Source organism: Coregonus lavaretus, assembly GCF_964263955.1.
Source record: "Coregonus lavaretus genome assembly, chromosome: 14".
Classification (NCBI taxonomy): domain Eukaryota; kingdom Metazoa; phylum Chordata; class Actinopteri; order Salmoniformes; family Salmonidae; genus Coregonus; species Coregonus lavaretus.
This window is the reverse complement of record NC_140001.1, coordinates 44183157-44203042: the sequence shown is the minus strand read 5'-3', so window position 1 is coordinate 44203042 and position 19886 is coordinate 44183157. Positions and strand designations below refer to the sequence as shown.

General features: G+C 44.0%; 1 protein-coding gene across 2 annotated transcripts in view; it reads left to right on the top strand.

Annotated features, from left to right (window-relative positions):
• The window catches only part of LOC311141761 (calcium/calmodulin-dependent protein kinase type II subunit beta-like), a 98989-nt gene that overhangs the window by 19000 nt on the left and 60103 nt on the right, over window positions 1–19886 (top strand). The window contains exons 3-6 of one of the 2 annotated variants that reach the window (XM_084177203.1): window positions 3283–3342; window positions 4176–4230; window positions 4765–4830; window positions 14024–14096. In XM_084177203.1, the coding sequence (XP_084033329.1) occupies window positions 3283–3342; window positions 4176–4230; window positions 4765–4830; window positions 14024–14096 (254 nt within the window). The remainder of the gene's footprint in view (window positions 1–3282; window positions 3343–4175; window positions 4231–4764; window positions 4831–14023; window positions 14097–19886) is intronic. The other variant, XM_084177204.1, reaches the window with a different exon arrangement.

The following is a 19886-nucleotide window of genomic DNA, read 5'->3' as shown; positions in this document are numbered from 1 at the left end:
ATATTCAAATTCGATCTCCAGCTGTCGCATAGTAATGAACGTGTCGGGAGTCGGGAGTCAGAATGAGACATACTGGCAGGCAGCTTTTCTCAGCCATTCGAAATCAGCATAATCTTTATGGATATATAGAAATAAATATCATTAGAAAACAGGTCAAACGAAATGAGGTGCAGCTAGTTTGCAGTATTTCCAGCTTCAGTTTGAAGTGCTTGTGTTAGCTAGCTGTGTTGTTGGCTAGCTCCTCTGAACAATAGTGGCCTGACGAGAGACCACATTTTCTATGCCAGGTGACATTGTGTATCATTAGCTCATTGTTAAATGTCACTAGAAAACAGCTTAAACAAATGCAAATGCAGCTACTTTGTTGTTCTTCTGGCAGCGCTGTTTGACGTAAGTCTAAGTTAGCCGTAGTTGGCTATCTTGCAAGCAAGGGATAAGAACGTTGCAAGCCAGTATGGCAATAGAACATTTAGAACGAAAGACTGGGTCACGTCCATAGATACAGAACAAAAAGACTTAACAACTGGGTCGCGTCTCTGGCAACCGATCTGATAGAACGAACAACAAGCCGGTTTGGCTAGCAACCCTAGATTTCTGTCGGGACTATATCTTGTGGAAGGATGAAATAGTATGAATAAATTCATTTTTTATGAAAATATGTAAATCATTATTTGAATATGTTGGTAACCCGTTGTATAAAAGTGATAATGCCCTCGAAGCCAGTGTTTAGAGGATAAAGTATATTGGCACGTTTTGACATGCTTAACAACACCCATGCCAATATGCCCTCCAAACACCGATTTCTTGGGCATTATCACTTAATTATACCTATATCACTTTTTTTTTTCTCCACAGACAGGCCCGGCGCCAGGAGGGTGCAAAAGGGGGAAATGACCCCTTAGTTGGAATATTGTGCCCCCTCAGTTTTGTGTCCCTATTCTGTCCCACAATCTGCCCCCTCCATCATGCCCAACCGATTTGTTGTGTATACTTAATTCATGCATCTCCCTTGCACGCATCATAACTACGGTATACACATTTTACCGGTTGAAAAAAACGATTGATTGGCCTTCACAGTAGAAGGGCGGGGTCAATTTGACCGTTTAGGTTTACTTTCAAAGTTACGTACTACGAAGAAAAAAAAAAAGTTTCATTTTGCAGCTGGATGGAATTTAGCTAATGTTAACAGTTAGGTAGGTAGCTGATAGTATGAAGGATATTAGAAAGTGGCTTCGCCAGGGCACAACGGCAGCATCGGATCAAAGCGGCAGGGAGGGGGAGAAGCCTGCCACAGAGGCCAAAGGTAAGGCCGCTGGGCCGACGCTAATCATCGAGGCCAAGGCCGCCGAGCCCAGCAGCAAAGGCACCTGCGCAACCATCTTGCAGCCTGGTGACATAGGAGGTAACCAACCTGAGGAGGGGCCTGCAGCCGCCAAGACCGAACCTAGCAGCAGCACCACCAGTATATTACAAGCACCGACGCCTCCGTTAGTGTCTGACAACCTCGGTGATGAGGAGCCAGCGCAGGTTTGTCTGGGGAAATTCCCAACCCGCCTGTACTGTGGGAGAAAACGGCCATTTTGTAGTGCGTGGTTCAAAAGCAGAGAGTGACTGGAATATTCCTGCAAGGCAGATGCAGTTTGATGAGTTATGGGAGAAATACATGCACACTTGGACACCCCCGCTCCAAGCAAACGGCAAAGAATAGAGAGTAGTAATCTGAAAGAATATGTGGTCGAAACAACAATGGGCCAGCAAGAAGGGGATGATGAGAGGGAATGCAAAATACTGTTTTTCAGCATTCTGGATGCTGAACTGGGAGAAATGTCAGCAAGATTTAACAAATGAAACAGCCAACTTGTTGAGGCCCTATGTGCCTTGCACTCAGAGAATGAAATCTTTATGGATGTGGAAAAGGTGAAACCACTGCTTGACTTAATCTCAGGAGATTTTGTGGAAACTGAGTTTACTGTCGCTTGCCAGTTTCTACAGACTGAAATCGCCCGATCTAGAGAAGAAAAATGGACAATGCAAAGCATTTTGGATAGATACTCTGGGCCTCTAACAGCAATGCCTACTGTGATAATTACATTGAAGCTGGGATTAACATTTGGAGCATCCACGGCAACTTGCGAGGACTCTTTTTCAACATTGAAAACGTATTCAGTGAGCACAGATGGAGCATGTTGCACGGGAGGAAAGAGCAGCTGATTCAACTGGCATTTGAGAGGGATCCTACAAGCTAATTTCTCGAACTGGTTATGAATTGTCCATGTTTGTAAAGCGGTGCATTAGCCTGTATTCTTGCGGCAAGACAGCCGTGCGTGGCTGCAAATACATTGTGTGTAATTGTACTATCGATTATTATCCATCCTGTGTTATCAGCAAGCGAAAATAGTTGTGACCCCTTAGTCATTTCTGATGCCCCCTTGCCGAGTTAATCCTGCCACCGGGCCTGTCCACAGAACATGTTGGTATCCAGTTGCTAAGCAAAAATTTTTTGTTTGTCCAGAGGAAACCAGTCTGTCAAAGGTTGCTAGCTCACATCTAAATTCTCAAACTATATACGTACTGCAATTCCAACCACAAAACTCTTTGGTTTGATTTTAAGCCTCAAAGTACAACTTGCTTAGCCAACAGCTAAATGTTTATTTTTTTTCTAATGATATTTCCGAGGCTCATGATGTTGTCATGGAAAATATTAATGTTATTTCCAACAACCAATGAGCAAAACCATCTGCATATTGAACATTGAGATTGCCGAAAAGCCAGTCTCTTTGGCAATGACATGGAGTGGCAAGGAGTGGAATGTTAGCTAAAAAGACTGGTACCCAGACTAGATACATTCAATCCCCCCCTGGATCAAGATCCCTGGTGCCCAAAAAATGTGGGGGGTGCAATTCCGGTAATACTGTATACCCCGGTATGGTACAGAAACGGTATGACGGTTTGAACATCTGGATATCGCCCAACCCTTTCACAGGTTTATGTAACTTTATGATAATCTCCAACTTGCATTCTATGGCAGTTAGAGTCAGTCACTAGGCAGTCTACATTTTGTCAACTCCACTCTGTTAGAAATATTTGTAGGTCTGGGTCCCTCCCTAGTCCAAGCAGCCAGTGGAGCTGTACCAAAGAGATGCTGACATACAAGTTGTATCCATTTGTTCAGTTACACTGATATAAAGTGTACATCGAAATAAAGTGTAGTCAAAGTATATAACTTTATATTGCATCTGTTACAGTATTTAGGTGTGTAAGTCTTTGTCATTTCCTCCTCAGATCACCAGAAGCTAGAGAGAGAGGCCCGTATTTGTCGCCTGCTCAAGCACTCCAACATCGGTGAGTCTTTCTGTAACTAACCAACGCACCAAAGCAATGTCACCTACCTATGGTATGCTGCAATATGCTGCTTCAATCTGCCATTGTCAATCTTCAATATATCAATATATCTATCTATATACATATAAATGTATATATACATATATGCTGCAATATAAAGTTTGCTGATTCAATGAATCTATCATCTATAATGAATCTATATGAATCTCTAAGCCGGCACAAAGTTTTGATATCTACGTCTTGTTTGACTATTCCACATTCAGTACCATGGCGACGGAAGGCTCAGGTTCCTGGGTCTGGCCTCGGTGCGTTTTGATTTATCCTTCCGTTGCCATGCATTATTACTGGCCAAGTATGAATAAAAGGCTTTTTAACGTTTCTACGCGTGGCGTGCGTGAGAGTGCCTTGAGTTGACATTTTTGGAGAGTTTTTGCCCGCTAATGCTTTTGCAGTGTTCGCACTACCTGATTGTTCGCACTTCTTCTTGTTGCTTGTTCAAAGTCATTCTTTATCCCCCGTTTTCACAAGAACGTACAGCTCTCGGACAGCTAGTATCAAAGAAGCTCTCTTCCACTGTTTCATTGAGCCTTATACTGTACACTTTAATCCAAATGCCATGATGTGTTTGAAATCAGATAGCTATTTGGAAAAAGGTTTTACTTGCAATGATCTTGATATGTGGATGTTTTAGCTATTTTGGTTGAATGCATCGATTGCGGATTGGTGCCCTGGATAAGAGCATCTGCTAAATGACTAAATGTGAATGTATACAGATTTAATTTGACCCCTCCATGGCTTAGTTTTCCCTCTCTTTCTCTCTCTCTCTCTTTCAGTTCGTCTTCATGACAGTATATCAGAGGAAGGCTTCCACTATCTCCTATTTGACTTGTAAGTTCTCCCTCTCTTTTCTCTCTCTCTCTCTCTCTCTCTCTCTCTCTCTCTCTCTCTCTCTCTCTCTCTCTCTCTCTCTCTCTCTCTCTCTCTCTCTCTCTCTCTCTCTCTCTCTCTCTCTCTCTCTCTCTCTCTCTCTCTCTCTCTCTCTCTCTCTCTCTCTCTCTCTCTCTCTCTCTCTCTCTCTCTCTCTCTCTCTCTCTCTCTCTCTCTCTCTCTCTCTCTCTCTCCTTTTTTACTCCTTTTTTTACCTCTTCACCTCTGTCATTTGTCTATACTCTATCCACTCACTAAAATCCCCCTACTCTTTTACACCACTCTTCTCTTTTATACCCTCCCTCCCTCCCTCGCTCTCTCCCCTGAGATTCCGCCGGTTAACCATACTAGTTTCCATGGTAACGGCTGGTACGGGGGATGAGAGGATGAGAGAGAGTAGGAGCCGGAGCGAGAGGGGCTTCAGACCTGACTGAGAGGAATGCTGATGAGCTGCTCTCTGATTGGTTAATGAGCTCGTCTCTGATTTGTTGGCAGGGTGACTGGAGGGGAGCTGTTCGAGGACATCGTAGCCAGAGAGTACTACAGTGAGGCTGACGCCAGGTAAGACTGGCACATACAGTACATGTCTCTCTCTCTCTCTCTCCTCTCTCTCTCTTTCTGTCTTCTGCTGTCTCGCTCTCTTTTTCTCAGTTTCTCTCTCTATTTTCTGTCTCCTGCATTCTCTGTTTCTCTCTCTGTCTCTCTCTCTCTCTCTGTCTCTCTCTCTCTCTCTCTCTCTCTCTCTCTCTCTATCGCTTTCGCACTCCATCTCCCTTTCTTGTTCTGCTTTCACTATCCCACTCTCCTTTGCTTCTTCCATCCTCCTCTGCCTTGTTTCATGTCCACACCCTCCCCACATGTAGACTTTTAAGTACTTTTGTTACTCATGTGAGAGTAATAAGTCAATAGATTGAACGAAGGCTTGGGGTGAATCTCAATACCCCAGTGTTTCGAAAACCAGACACGAGACTTCCGGGGCCGCTTGCGAAGCAGACTCAGCAGACCAGACCAGGGTTTGGGGTTTGGCAAGTCAATGGGAAAAGTGAAAAATCCGTCCATAGTTGTTAATTAGTTGTTAATTTTCTCAAAATCTAAAAGGCAAAACCTAGATTTAAGCCAATGTCTTAAGTATCTGAAACTGTCATTACTACAACCTTGTGAAAGTGACAAACTGACAAGTTTTCATTTTCATCAACTTTATATCAAAGGAGTGCCTTTGATTTAACCGCTTGCACACGAGCTTAGCTAGCTAACATCGCCATGACATCGCCTACAAGTGTGATCAGGGATTTGAGAGGCAGTTTTTCTGCCTATCTTCAAACTGTCTTTGTCAGTACTTTGAAGCAGCTTCCTTTTCTCGGGTCTGACTTGGTTTGATAAGGTGCAAGAGAAGCACTATTATCAAAGGCTCTGGGAAAGAGAAGTGGAATATGGGAAAGAGAAGTGGAATATCATCGCTGTCAGATATCTAGCTCTTTGAGATAAGCAATACTAAGGACATAGGACCAAGGGAAGGAAGCCAGTGGAGAGTATTGAGATTGACCCCATCTGTGTCTCAGTCAGATATGAGCTATAAGCACTGATCTGGAGAAGATATTAGAACAGTGAGTGAAGCTATACACACCCTGTCCTTCTGCAGCCTCTCTCTGTGCTTTCTGTATCCCCCTCTCTATCTTTCTCTCTTCATCATTCTCTCTCTCTCTCATTCCTTTTTTCTTTCTTTCTTTCGTTCTTTTTCTTTCTTTCTTCCTTCTTTCTTTCTTTCTTTCTTTCTTTCTTCTTTCTTTCTTTCTTTCTTTCTTTCTTTCTTTCTTTCTTTCTTTCTTTTTTTCTCTCTCCCTCTTTCGTTCTCTTTCTCTTTCTCATTCTCTTTCTCTTTCTCTTTCCCTGGCTTTCTCTCTCTCTTGCTTGCTTGTGCTCTCTCGTTCACTCTCATTTTCTCTCTTTCTCTCCCCCTGTCCCACATCCTCTCATTTTCTGTCCTCTCTCACTTCCTTTCACTCACGCAGTGTGGCTACCTCTACCGCTACCCTATCAGAGCAGTACTGTGACACACATACACACACACACCACAGGGCAGGGTGGGGCGAGGTCACTGCCTTATCGCTCTCCAGTGAGTGTGTTCAGCCAGTCTTTCACTCCTGATATTACATCCCACACACACTGCCTGTTTGGACCTGTGTGTGAAAGTTGGGGTGTGTGTGAAACGAAGTATGTGTAAAGACAAGTGTGCATCTGTCTATGCACTGAATGCCAATGTGTGAATATGGAGAAGATGAGAGAAGGTGAGAGAGTGTGTGTGTGTGTGTGTCAGTCATCCAGGTCAGCCTTGCCCCCTGTTTCCTAGGAGACCTGCAATAACTGGGCCTTTAATTAGCTGACATAATTAGTCACACACTCACACAAGTTTTTATAGCTTAAAATTGTAGATATATATTTTCTGTCATATACTGGAGTTGCCATGGCAAAACACAGAACAGGATGTGAATAGTTTTCTGGCATTAGACACAAGTGAAATGTTTTCCACATTGTTAGCTCAATGCTCAGCTAAAGAATATGAATACACCCAATATCTGATTGAGACTAAATCTAGTGATTCCACTTCCCACTATCTGTTTTCTGTCCTTCTGAGACAAGTGCCATTGTGGCTCAAACTACTGACCCAGTCACATATATGGGCAGTGTGTATAGTGTAACTGTGGTTTCTCTGTCCTCCATAGGACCTAGTAAACAGAGAAGACCATTGGAATGTTATTGTGAGTCCAGAGAGAGAGATAGAAATCTGTATAATATGATGAGAGTCAGACAGGGTCAGGATGAGTGCCTGTGTGTGAGTCTTTGTCTTTGTGTGTCTGTGTGTGTGTCAAATGGGCAAGGAATGTGATCTGAAAATTCCCCTCTACTCACTGATTAAAAATCACTTAAAAGTCCCCTTACGGCCTATCTAAAGGCCCTGTTCTATACACCCGATAAACTCCCTGAGCTGATCCATAACAGAGCATTATTCCAGTCTAGGGTTGCAAAATTTGCAGAGGTACTGTAGGGGGTCTGCAAATTGTTCCCCACATTTTTTGGGGGGGTTATGTGGAAATTAATTATTTGATGAATATCGCTAGCTGCAACAGAATACCATTTTTATGTCTCTGCGTCCAGTATGAAGGAAGTTAGAGGTAATTTCATGAGCCAATGCTAACTAGCAATGACTGGAAGTGTACAGGAACAGTTAGCCTGCTAGCTGTTCCTTGTTCATCCGACTCTGGGGAAGTACAGTTGAAGTCGGAAGTTAACATACACTTAGGTTGGAGTCATTAAAACTTGTTTTTCAACCACTCCACACATTTTTGTTAACAAACTATAGTTTTGGCAAGTTGGTTAGGACATCTACTTTGTGCATGACACAAGTAATTTTTCCAACAATTGTTTACAGACAGATTATTTCACTTATAATTCACTGTATCACAATTCCAGTGGGTCAGAAGTTTACAAACACTAAGTTGACTGTGCCTTTAAACAGCTTGGAAAATTCCAGAAAATGATGTCATGGCTTTAGAAGCTTCTGATAGGCTAATTGACATCATTTTGAGTCAATTGGAGGTGTACCTGTGGTTGTATTTCAAGGCCTACCTTCAAACTCAGTGCTTCTTTGCTTGACATCATGGGAAAATCAAAAGAAATCAGCCAAGACCTCAGAAATAAAATTGTAGACCTCCACAAGTCTGGTTCATCCTTCGGAGCAATTTCCAAACGCCTGAAGATACCATGTTCATCTGTACAAACAATAGTGCGCAAGTATAAACACCATGGGTCCATGCAGCCATCATACCACTCAGGAAGGAGACGCGTTTTGCACCAAAGTATGTTCATCTCTAGGAGACAAATCAATCCCAGAACAACAGCAAAGGACCTTGTGAAGATGCTGGAGGAAACAGGTACAAAAATATCTATATCCACAGTAAAACGAGTCCTATATCGACATAACCTGAAAGGCTGCTCAGCAAGGAAGAAGCCACTGCTCCAAAACCGCCATCAAAAAGCCAGACTACGGTTTGCAACTGCACATGGGGGCAAAGATCGTACTTTTTGGAGAAATGTCCTCTGGTCTGATGAAACAAAAATAAAACTGTTTGGCCATAATGACCATTGTTATGTTTGGAGGAAAAAGGGGGTCCTTGCAAGCCGAAGAACACCATCCCAACCGTAGAGCACGGGGGTGGCAGCATCATGCTGTGGGGGTGCTTTGCTGCAGGAGGGACTGGTGCACTTCACAAAATAAATGGCATCATGAGGAAGGAAAATTATGTGGATATATTGAAGCAACATCTCAAGACATCAGTCAGGAAGTTAAAGCTTGGTCGCAAATGGGTCTTCCAAATGGACCATGACCCCAAGCATACTTCCAAAGTTGGGGCAAAATGGCTTAAGGACAACAAAGTCAAGGATTTGGAGTGGCCATCACAAAGCCCTGACCTCAATCCTATAGAACATTTGTGGGCAGAACTGAAAAAGCGTGTGCGAGCAAGGAGGCCTACAAACCTGACTCAGTTACACCAGCTCTGTCAGGAGGAATTGGCCAAAATTCACCCAACTTATTGTGGGAAGCTTGTAGAAGGCTACCTGAAACATTTGACCCAAGTTTAACAATTTAAAGACAATGCTCCCAAATACTAATTGAGTGTATGTAAACGTCTGACCCACTGGGAATGTGATGAAAGAAATAAAAGCTGAAATAAATCATTCTCTCTACTATTGTTCTGACATTTCACATTCTTAAAATAAAGTGGTGATCCTAACTGACCTAAGACAGGGAATTTTTACTAGGATTAAATGTCAGGAATTGTGAAAAACTGAGTTTAAATGTATTTGTAAACTTCCGACTTCAACTGTAGATACATGGCTTCATTTACAATATCTCCAACTATCCCTTTAATATGGAGGAAATTTCAGTCATTGGAGCCAATTGGGGGGTCGCTAACATGATGGGGGTTCCTGGGTCGCCGGTTTGTTTAAGGGCAACAAAGATTTGAAAACCCCTGGTGTAAAGTACTGTATATCTGGCTCCACTAATACAGTATAATGTATACAATTTTGACTCACACAGTGGAATGAGGCTTCTATACCTCTGGACAACCAGGTGGTGATATTTCTGAAGTAGAAAGAGTTCTGTAGCCTGGTTGCCATATTTTGGCAGAAGACACAAAGTACAGTGGCTTGCGAAAGTATTCACCCCCCTTGGCATGATTTTTTGGGGTGTTGTATCATTTGATTTACACAATATGCCTACCACTTTGAAGATGCAAAATATTTTTCCTTGTGAAACAAACAAGAAATAAGAAAATTTCAGCGTGCATAACTATTCACCCCCCCAAAGTCAATACCTTGTAGAGCCACCTTTTGCAGCAATTACAGCTGCAAGTCTCTTGGGGTATGTCTCTATAATCTTGGCACATCTAGCCATTGGGATTTTTGCCCATTCGTCAAGGCAAAACTGCTCCAGCTCCTTCAAGTTGGATGGGTTCCGCTGGTGTACAGCAATCTTTAAGTCATACCACAGATTCTCAATTGGATTGAGGTCTGGGCTTTGACTAGGCCATTCCAAGACATTTAAATGTTTCCCCTTAAACCACTCAAGTGTTGCTTTAGCAGTATGCTTAGGGTCATTGTCCTGCTGGAAGGTGAACCTCCATCCCAGTCTCAAATCTCTGGAAGACTGAAACAGATTTCCCTTAAGAATTCCCTGTATTTAGCGCCATCCATCATTCCTTCAATTCTGACCAGTTTCCCAGTCCCTGCTGATGGAAAAACATACCCACAGCATGATGGGATGGTTCTCGGGGTGATGAGAGGTGTTGGGTTTGTGCCAGACATAGCGTTTTCCTTGATGGCCAAAAAGCTCAATCTTTGTCTCATCTGACCAGAGTACAACCTTCCATATGTTTGGGGAGTCTCCCACATGCTTTTTGGCGAACACCAAACGTGTTTGCTTCTTTTTTTCTTTAAGCAATGGCTTTTTTCTGGCCACTCCTCCGTAAAGCCCAGCTCTGTGGAGTGTACGGCTTAAAGTGGTCCTATGGACAGATACTTCAATCTCCGCTGTGGAGCTTTGCAGCTCCATCAGGGTTATCTTCGGTCTTTTTGTTGCCTCTCTGATTAATGCCCTCTTTGCCTGGTCCGTGAGTTTTGGTGGGCGGCCCTCTCTTGGCAGGTTTGTTGTGGTGCCATATTCTTTCCATTGTTTATAATGGATTTAATGGTGCTCTGTGGGATGTTAAAATTTCTGGATATTTTTTTATAACCCAACCCTGATCTGTACTTCTCCACAACTTTGTCCCTGACCTGTTTGGAGAGCTCCTTGTTCTTCATGGTGCCGCTTGCTTGGTGGTGCCCCTTGCTTAGTGGTGTTGCAGACTCTGGGGCCTTTCAGAACATTTACATTTACATTTACGTCATTTAGCAGACGCTCTTATCCAGAGCGACTTACAAATTGGAGCATTCACCTTACAGCCAGTGGGATAACTACTTTATAATGTGTTTGTTTTTTATTTTTTATTTTATTTAGTATTTTTTTATCCTTTTATTATATCTAAAAATAATTTTTACTTTTTTTTATTTTTTTATTTATTTTTTTATTTATTTTTTGGGGGGGGGTGGGGTTGGGGTAAGGGAGGGGTAGAAGGATTACTTTATCCTATCCCAGGTATTCCTTAAAGAGGTGGGGTTTCAAATGTCTCCGGAAGGTGGTGAGTGACTCCGCTGTCCTGGCGTCGTGAGGGAGCTTGTTCCACCATTGGGGTGCCAGAGCAGCGAACAGTTTTGACTGGGCTGAGCGGGAACTATGCTTCCGCAGACGAAGGGGAGCCAGCAGGCCAGAGGTGGATGAACGCAATGCCCTCGTTTGGGTGTAGGGACTGATCAGAGCCTGAAGGTATGGAGGTGCCGTTCCCCTCACAGCTCCATAGGCAAGCACCATGGTCTTGTAACAGATGCGAGCTTCAACTGGAAGCCAGTGGAGTGTGCGGAGGAGGGGGGTGACGTGAGAGAACTTGGGAAGGTTGAACAACAGACGGGCTGCGGCATTCTGGATGAGTTGTAGGGGTTTAATGGCACAGGCAGGGAGCCCAGCCAACAGCGAGTTGCAGTAATCCAGACGGGAGATGACAAGTGCCTGGATTAGGACCTGTGCCGCTTCCTGTGTAAGGCAGGGTCGTACTCTCCGAATGTTGTAGAGCATGAACCTACAGGATCGGGTCACCGCCTTGATGTTAGCGGAGAACGACAGGGTGTTGTCCAGGGTCACGCCAAGGCTCTTCGCACTCTGGGAGGAGGACACAACGGAGTTGTCAACCGTGATGGCGAGATCATGGAACAGGCAGTCCTTCCCCGGGAGGAAGAGCAGCTCCGTCTTGCCAAGGTTCAGCTTGAGGTGGTGATCCGTCATCCATACTGATATGTCTGCCAGACATGCAGAGATGCGATTCGCCACCTGGTTATCAGAAGGGGGAAAGGAGAAGATTAGTTGTGTGTCGTCAGCGTAGCAATGATAGGAGAGGCCATGTGAGGATATGACAGAGCCAAGTGACTTGGTGTATAGCGAGAATAGGAGAGGGCCTAGAACTGAGCCCTGGGGGACACCAGTGGTGAGAGCACGTGGTGCGGAGACAGCTTCTCGCCACGCCACTTGGTAGGAGCGACCGGTCAGGTAGGACGCAATCCAAGAGTGAGCCGCGCCGGAGATGCCCAGCTCGGAGAGGGTGGAGAGGAGGATCTGATGGTTCACAGTATCAAAGGCAGCAGACAGGTCTAGAAGGACAAGGGGTGGGGTATATATACTGAGATCATGTGACAGATCATGTGACATTTAGATTGCACACAGGTGGACTTTATTTAACTAATTATGTGACTTCTGAAGGTAATTGGTTCCACCAGATCTTATTTAGGGGCTTCATTGCAAAGGGGGTGAATACATATGCACACACCACTTTATTTTTTATAATTTTTTGAAACAAGTTATTTTTTTCATTTCACTTCACCAATTTGGACTATTTTGTGTATGTCCATTACATGAAATCCAAATAAAAATCCATTTAAATTACAGGTTGTAATGCAACAAAATAGGAAAAACACGAAGGGGTATGAATACTTTTGCAAGGCACTGTATAAGGAGTGGAATGTTAGCTAAAAAGACTTGCAGACTGCACCAGTTTCTACTTCTAGTGCTATACCACAGACCACCCAACACCCTATATATCCAGCGTGAGTCTGTTTGTCTCCATACCTGTGTGAGTGTGTGTCTGCTCTTTCATCCATATGTGCAGTATGCAGTTGTGGAAAATGTACCCAATTGTCAGACTCAAGTAAAAGTGAAAGTCACCCAGTAAAATACTACTTGAGTAAAAAATCTAAAAGTATTTGGTTTTATATATACTTAAGTATCAAAAGTAAATGTAATTGCTCATATATACTTAAGTATCAAAAGTAAAAATCATAATTTCGAATTCCTTATGTGAAGCAAACCACACAGCAAAAAATATTTGGACAAACAAAGCAGTAGGGATGACCAGGGATGTTCTCTTGATAAGTGCGTGAATTGGACCCTTTTCCGGTCCTGCTAAGCATTTAAAATAGTACTTTTGGGTGTCAGGGAAAATGTATGGAGTAAAAAGTACATAATTTTCTTTAGAAATGTAGTGAAGTACAAGTAAAAGTTGTCAAACATATAAATAGTAAAGTACAGATACCTCCAAACTATTAAAGTAGTTAAGTACTTTACACCACTGACAGTATGTGAATGCTTGCCATGTCCACTTGTGTGCCTGTGTGTATCTGCATTTTCGTGTGTGTGTGTGCGTGTGTGTGTGCGTGTGTGTGCGTGTGCGTGTGTGTGTCCTCCCACATCCTGCAGGCTGTCTCCCTGTTCTGCTATTAGTCACATTATATCCTGCACATTTAACTCCTTCACTGCACACACACACACACAGACACACACGCACGCACACACACAAGCGCACACACACACACACAAGCGCACGCACACACACCCACACACACGAGTGGCAAGGCACATTAACCCCTTCACTGCACACACACCGCAATTTTTTCCATCCACTCGTTGGTTGACATAACAATTACACACTCTCCTCTATCTCTCTCTCTCCTTTTCTTTTCTCTGCCTTGTTCACTTTCTCACGTCAATCTCTCGTACTCTCCCTATCTCTCCCTCCTCTCTTGCCCTTTATCATCTTCTATTCTCTCTTTTATCAAGCTATTTCCCTCCTTTTCTTCCTCCTCCAACCCCCCCCCCCCCCCCCCTTCTCTCTGCTCTCCTCCCTTTCTTTCTCCTCCCTCTCTTCTCTCTTTCTCTATGTTGTGAGCACGTCTGGCTGTGCTGTTTTTGGTAGTCTTGTGTCTCATCATGTTTTAAACGGTTTTGTCTCCTCACCCCTCACTGCATTCATTCACTTCCTCTCCTCTTATCGCTCTCTCCATCTCCACCTCCCCTCCCTACCCTTCTGGCTCCAACATATCTGCCATCTCCCCTCCTCCGTTTCTCCTCTGTTCTATACATCAAACGTGCATTCTTTTTTCACTTTTCTTTTTTCTTGCATTTCAAAATGATGTTCACGTGCCAATATTTTCACCTGTCCACTTCTCTCCTCCACCCTCCCATCCTCTCTTCTTCCACCTTGCCTCCCTCCATCTCTCCCTCTCCTCCATCTCTCCCTCTTCTCCTCTCCTCCTCTCTGTTTTGTCTTCACAGTCACTGTATCACTCAGATTCTAGACAGTGTTCATCACATTCACCAACATGACATAGTGCACAGGGACCTGAAGGTCAGTATGTGTAGAGACCAGCTGCACTCCTCTTCCTCTTCGTCCCCACTTCCTCTGCCCGACATCTCCACCCCCACCCCCTGCACCTCTGCCTGCACCCTCGCCCCCTCCGTCTCAGTCTGCCTGTCTGTTCCTGTGTTTTTCTGTCCGTCTGTCAGTCTGTCTGTTGCTCTGTTGGGTCTCGATGTGCTTGTTTATTTTATTCTATCCGAGGTTCCTGCATTTCCCTTTCTATGCTGCTCTTGTTGCACTGACTGTCTGACTTCCCCCTCTTGACTCAATCCTCCTCAACCCCCTCAACCCACCCCCCACCCCCCAGTGCACTTGTCCAGCTTCTCAGGCTTCAGGGACCGTTTCTCATTCCCAAGACTGCGTCCCAAATTGCACCCTATTCCCTCTATACTACACTACTTTTGACCAGAGCCTTATGGGCCTTGATCAAAAGTAGTGCAATACAGTATATAGGGAATAGGGTGCCATTTGAGACTCGCACCAATTCATCACACTCAGATATCCCAGCAGTGCGAAGGGGCCTCATTTATAACCGTTGTGTAGATTTTACATTAAATATCTGCGTGCGCCATGTCTGAAAAGACTGCGCAGGCACAAAAATATTGATATTTATAAACTTGGCGCACGCCGTACATACGCATGTTTCCCATTATAAATCAGACCTATCATAAAACTGTGCGTGCGTGAACGAGCATTATAACTCCGCCTGAAAAACAGCCATTTCACCTTTTATGGTGACAATAATGCCGTTATTTGCTGTATACTTTGGAAGTATTGGAATTAGGCCAAGACAGTATCTAAATAGCAATGACAAACTTGATCAAATGTCTTGTTGGCAGAATGTTTTTTTTTTTTCAGTGACATTTGTTGTATCTGAATGTTTCTGAAAGACAAAAAAAAATTGGCAAATGATTGTGGCGCTGTAAACATATTTGAATTCAATAATGTTTTGCATTAACTTGTTCCCGCACCTAAATACGCTGCACTGCCCGTGAATTGTAAAACATTGTCTACTCTGAAAAAATTTTAAACTGTGGTAGGCCTACTTACAGTGGTACAGTAGCCTACACGCTTCAATGCAAAAGATCAAATGTCTGTTCACCTGTTAAATTCTACTGTATGTTATAAACTGCGCTCCCTTTCGCATGCATAGAGCAAAAACTTGAAATTATAATAGCTTATCTAATAGGCCCAATTAAATGAGAGATGCGCATGGTAATTTGTTGTAATACGTTATTCTGCAATGGTTATGATTTATGTATTATGTTTAGAAATGAAATATTGTCTACTCAAGAAATTTGACATTACAGTATTCAGACATAGCCTACAAACGTCAATGGAAAAGGTGAACCGTCGGTTAAACTGCGCTTCAGAACGGATCGCATAGAGCAAAATACTTGAAAAAGCTAATCTATTTACTTCTGTGAAATGGGTCCAATTAAATGAGAGAAGGGACGAATGGAATCCTAACTTGTTGTAGGCCTGGTGTAGGCTATTTCGCAAGTATGAAACCATCACCATCAGAAACGGTGAGGATTTTATTCTGCAATGATCATGGAAATAAATAGATAATAGGAAATAGATGCCTTTTTCTAATTATTTTAGAATGCAAAGATAAAATATATAGATTTTCGCTCTTCTCGCTAACGGCAAATGATTGCATCTTATTATATTTAGCTACCTGTGTTTTGTTATGAATAAGAGTGTCATCATATATTCCTGCACAAGGCTACCACTAGACTACTGTTTTGCCTGTGCGTACACATGGCCACACTTTTGCATGAAAACTGGCACACGCATGTTTTGCCGCATATTTTGTGCTCACGCAGCGTTTATAAATGAGGCCCCAGGTCTCTAAACCCTTCCCTTGTTCACTCAGATCTTCATCGATTCCTCGATTCCCCTTCTATTCCCCTCCTCCTCCTCCCCTCGTCCCCCCAAAGCCACGTTAAGTCGTTGTTTTTGATCCATCGAACCCTTTTTTTGAATTGCAGGGACGAGATCTTTTTCACTTTAGTTTGACAAGGCTAACCCAGGGTTACAGATGATATAAAAAGGATTTGACATTTTAAAAAAGTGGTGTGTGATCAAAACAATATCATATGTTATATACTGTACTCTACAGTGTCATATATAACGTCATATATATTGTCTTGGTGTGAGACAGAGGTGTAGGTAGGTAGGTATCTTTGTCTGTGTGCATACACAACCCCTCCCCCCCCCCCCCCCACCCACCCCGTGAAACACAGACTTTTCACCCGGTAGGTCACAGAGCTAAACAGCTGACAGAGTGGGGGAGGTTTGGGTCACATACGTAGATACACACCCACACACACTATGTCATCCCATAAACCAAACCAGTTAACCCTCCCTTCCTAACACACACACACGCACACACACACACAGACACACACACGCACACACACACACACAGACACATACACGCACACACACACACAGACACACGCGCACACACACACGCACACAGACACACACACACACACAGTGCTGCCTGCGGATGTGACCTGGCTAGTATTTATTCATTGAGAGACCTTTAGAAACAAGACTAGGGATCCTAATTTATAGCCCTGAACTTTACTGCCAGGCCGGTCCAAGCCGGAGTCAATCAGATAGCTAGCTCACACCAAGAGGCTCCCATAATATCCTCTCTTTCCTTACCTCTCTCGCTTTCTCTCTCGCTTTCTCTAACTTTATTTCTCACTTGTTTAAGCTCTAGTATTCCTCTCTCTCTCTCTCTCTCTCTCTCTCTTTTCGCTCTCTCTCCTTCTCCTCTTCCCTCTCTCTCCTCTCTTTCTTTCTCTCTCTTCTCTTTCTCTCTCTTGGTGTCATTACATCTCATAGGCAGTATTAGATTTCTTTATTGAATACTGAAAGTCAATATTCTATGTATTGTATATTTTAGACACAAATAATGATTTACTGCAGTCTATTTCCAACACACGTCTTCTGCAGATGGCACTGCTAGATAAGTATATTGCATCAATAAATTGAAATAAGTACACACTGCATATCGTTTTACTTAGAGTTGGCTCTTAGAATTAAAGTAGTTTTTACTTTTATTTGACATTTTGCTTGACAGACAAAGAACTCAACCAACCACTGAACCTTTTTTACCCTCCCTTTCCCCCCCAAAACACACACGTGCACACATATGCACATGTACATTCACACACACACACACACCTGCATCTCAACACACTCCCTCTCTCTCACACAGCCCCTCCAACCCAATACGCGTGTGCATGACAATATACATGCTACCTATCTATACACACATGTACCTGGCCTCCTACCATGTATCTATCTCCTCCCCACATATACACTGCTCAACAAAATAAGGGAACACTTAAACAACACAATGTAACTCCAAGTCAATCACACTTCTGTGAAATCAAACTGTCCACTTAGGAAGCAACACTGATTGACAATAAATTTCACATGCTGTTGTGCAAATGGAATAGACAACAGGTGGAAATTATAGGCAATTAGCAAGACACCCCCAATAAAGAAGTGGTTCTGCAGGTGGTGACCAAAGACCACTTCTCAGTTCCTATGCTTCCTGGCTGATGTTTTGGTCACTTTTGAATGCTGGCGGTGCTTTCACTCTAGTGGTAGCATGAGACGGAGTCTGCAACCCACACAAGTGGCTCAGGTAGTGCAGCTCATCCAGGATGGCACATCAATGCGAGCTGTGGCAAGAAGGTTTGCTGTGTCTGTCAGCGTGGTGTCCAGAGCATGGAGGCGCTACCAGGAGACAGGCCAGTACATCAGGAGACGTGGAGGAGGCCATAGGAGGGCAACAACCCAGCAGCAGGACCGCTACCTCCGCCTTTGTGCAAGGAGGAGCAGGAAGAGCACTGCCAGAGCCCTGCAAAATGACCTCCAGCAGGCCACAAATGTGCATGTGTCTGCTCAAACCGTCAGAAACAGACTCCATGAGGGTGGTATGAGGGCCCGACGTCCACAGGTGGGGGTTGTGCTTACAGCCCAACACCGTGCAGGACGTTTGGCATTTGCCAGAGAACACCAAGATTGGCAAATTCGCCACTGGCGCCCTGTGCTCTTCACAGATGAAAGCAGGTTCACACTGAGCACATGTGACAGACGTGACAGAGTCTGGAGACGCCGTGGAGAACGTTCTGCTGCCTGCAACATCCTCCAGCATGACCGGTTTGGCGGTGGGTCAGTCATGGTGTGGGGTGGCATTTCTTTGGGGGGCCGCACAGCCCTCCATGTGCTCGCCAGAGGTAGCCTGACTGCCATTAGGTACCGAGATGAGATCCTCAAACCCCTTGTGAGACCATATGCTGGTGCGGTTGGCCCTGGGTTCCTCCTAATGCAAGACAATGCTAGACCTCATGTGGCTGGAGTGTGTCAGCAGTTCCTGCAAGAGGAAGGCATTGATGCTATGGACTGGCCCGCCCGTTCCCCAGACCTGAATCCAATTGAGCACATCTGGGACATCATGTCTCGCTCCATCCACCAACGCCACGTTGCACCACAGACTGTCCAGGAGTTGGCGGATGCTTTAGTCCAGGTCTGGGAGGAGATCCCTCAGGAGACCATCCGCCACCTCATCAGGAGCATGCCCAGGCATTGTAGGGAGGTCATACAGGCACGTGGAGGCCACACACACTACTGAGCCTCATTTTGACTTGTTTTAAGGACATTACATCAAAGTTGGATCAGCCTGTAGTGTGGTTTTCCACTTTAATTTTGAGGGTGACTCCAAATCCAGACCTCCATGGGTTGATACATTTGATTTCCATTGATAATTTTTGTGTGATTTTGTTGTCAGCACATTCAACTATGTAAAGAAAAAAGTATTTAATAAGATTATTTCATTCATTCAGATCTAGGATGTGTTGTTTAAGTGTTCCCTTAATTTTTTTGAGCAGTGTATATATGCCAGTCTGTGCATAGTCCAAACCTCATCATAACAACAGCAGGCCCGTCTGGGCTCTGTATCTGAAATAGACACCATGGTGACAGGTTGTGTCAGCAAAGGCTGGATAGGTACACAAGTAGGTATGCTGTTGGTCTGAAGAGAGCCTTTTCAATGTTTGTTTTTAGCTGCGGGATAGAAAGTTACTCACCCAGTCCCTTACCTCATCCTCTTCCCTAGTCGCTTCTCAATTTATATAGTAAAATGGGTGATTTAGAATTCGCCTGCAGCCAACCATGGAATACAGTGTTCTGTTGAAAACAGTGTGTACTCACTTTATGAGTATACACCTCTATACCATCTATGGAAGAATAGAATGTCCCAATAGAATCGACTCTAGAATCTATAATATATTCTTACCCATAGGACCCACAGCTTTGCCTGTCAGGTCCAACCCAGTCCTGCTCATGGACCAAGATCATGGACCCAAATAGCCAAACATTCAATTAAATGTTCATACCTTCTCATAAAATCATCATACATTTGATGTTGCCTCCTCCTTTATACTTGACAGTTGACCATTGATCTGTAATTTATTGGATGGGTGAAGACCAGCTATATGGTGGGAACTCCAATCCACAAGGCACCACCATATTGCTCACATCTATACAATTATTTTAGATTATTGGTCACCTAATTGGTAGCTAATCCTTTAGATAATTGGTCACACTTGTTGGGTATTCCATCGCCAAACCATTGGGCGATTAACTTGGCCATGGGTTGGGCGAGGCCGGTGACAGTCAGGCAAGAAGGTGTGTCTGTGTGATAGAAGTCCCCCCACCCCCTCCTCCCCCACTACCTTCACCCCTACC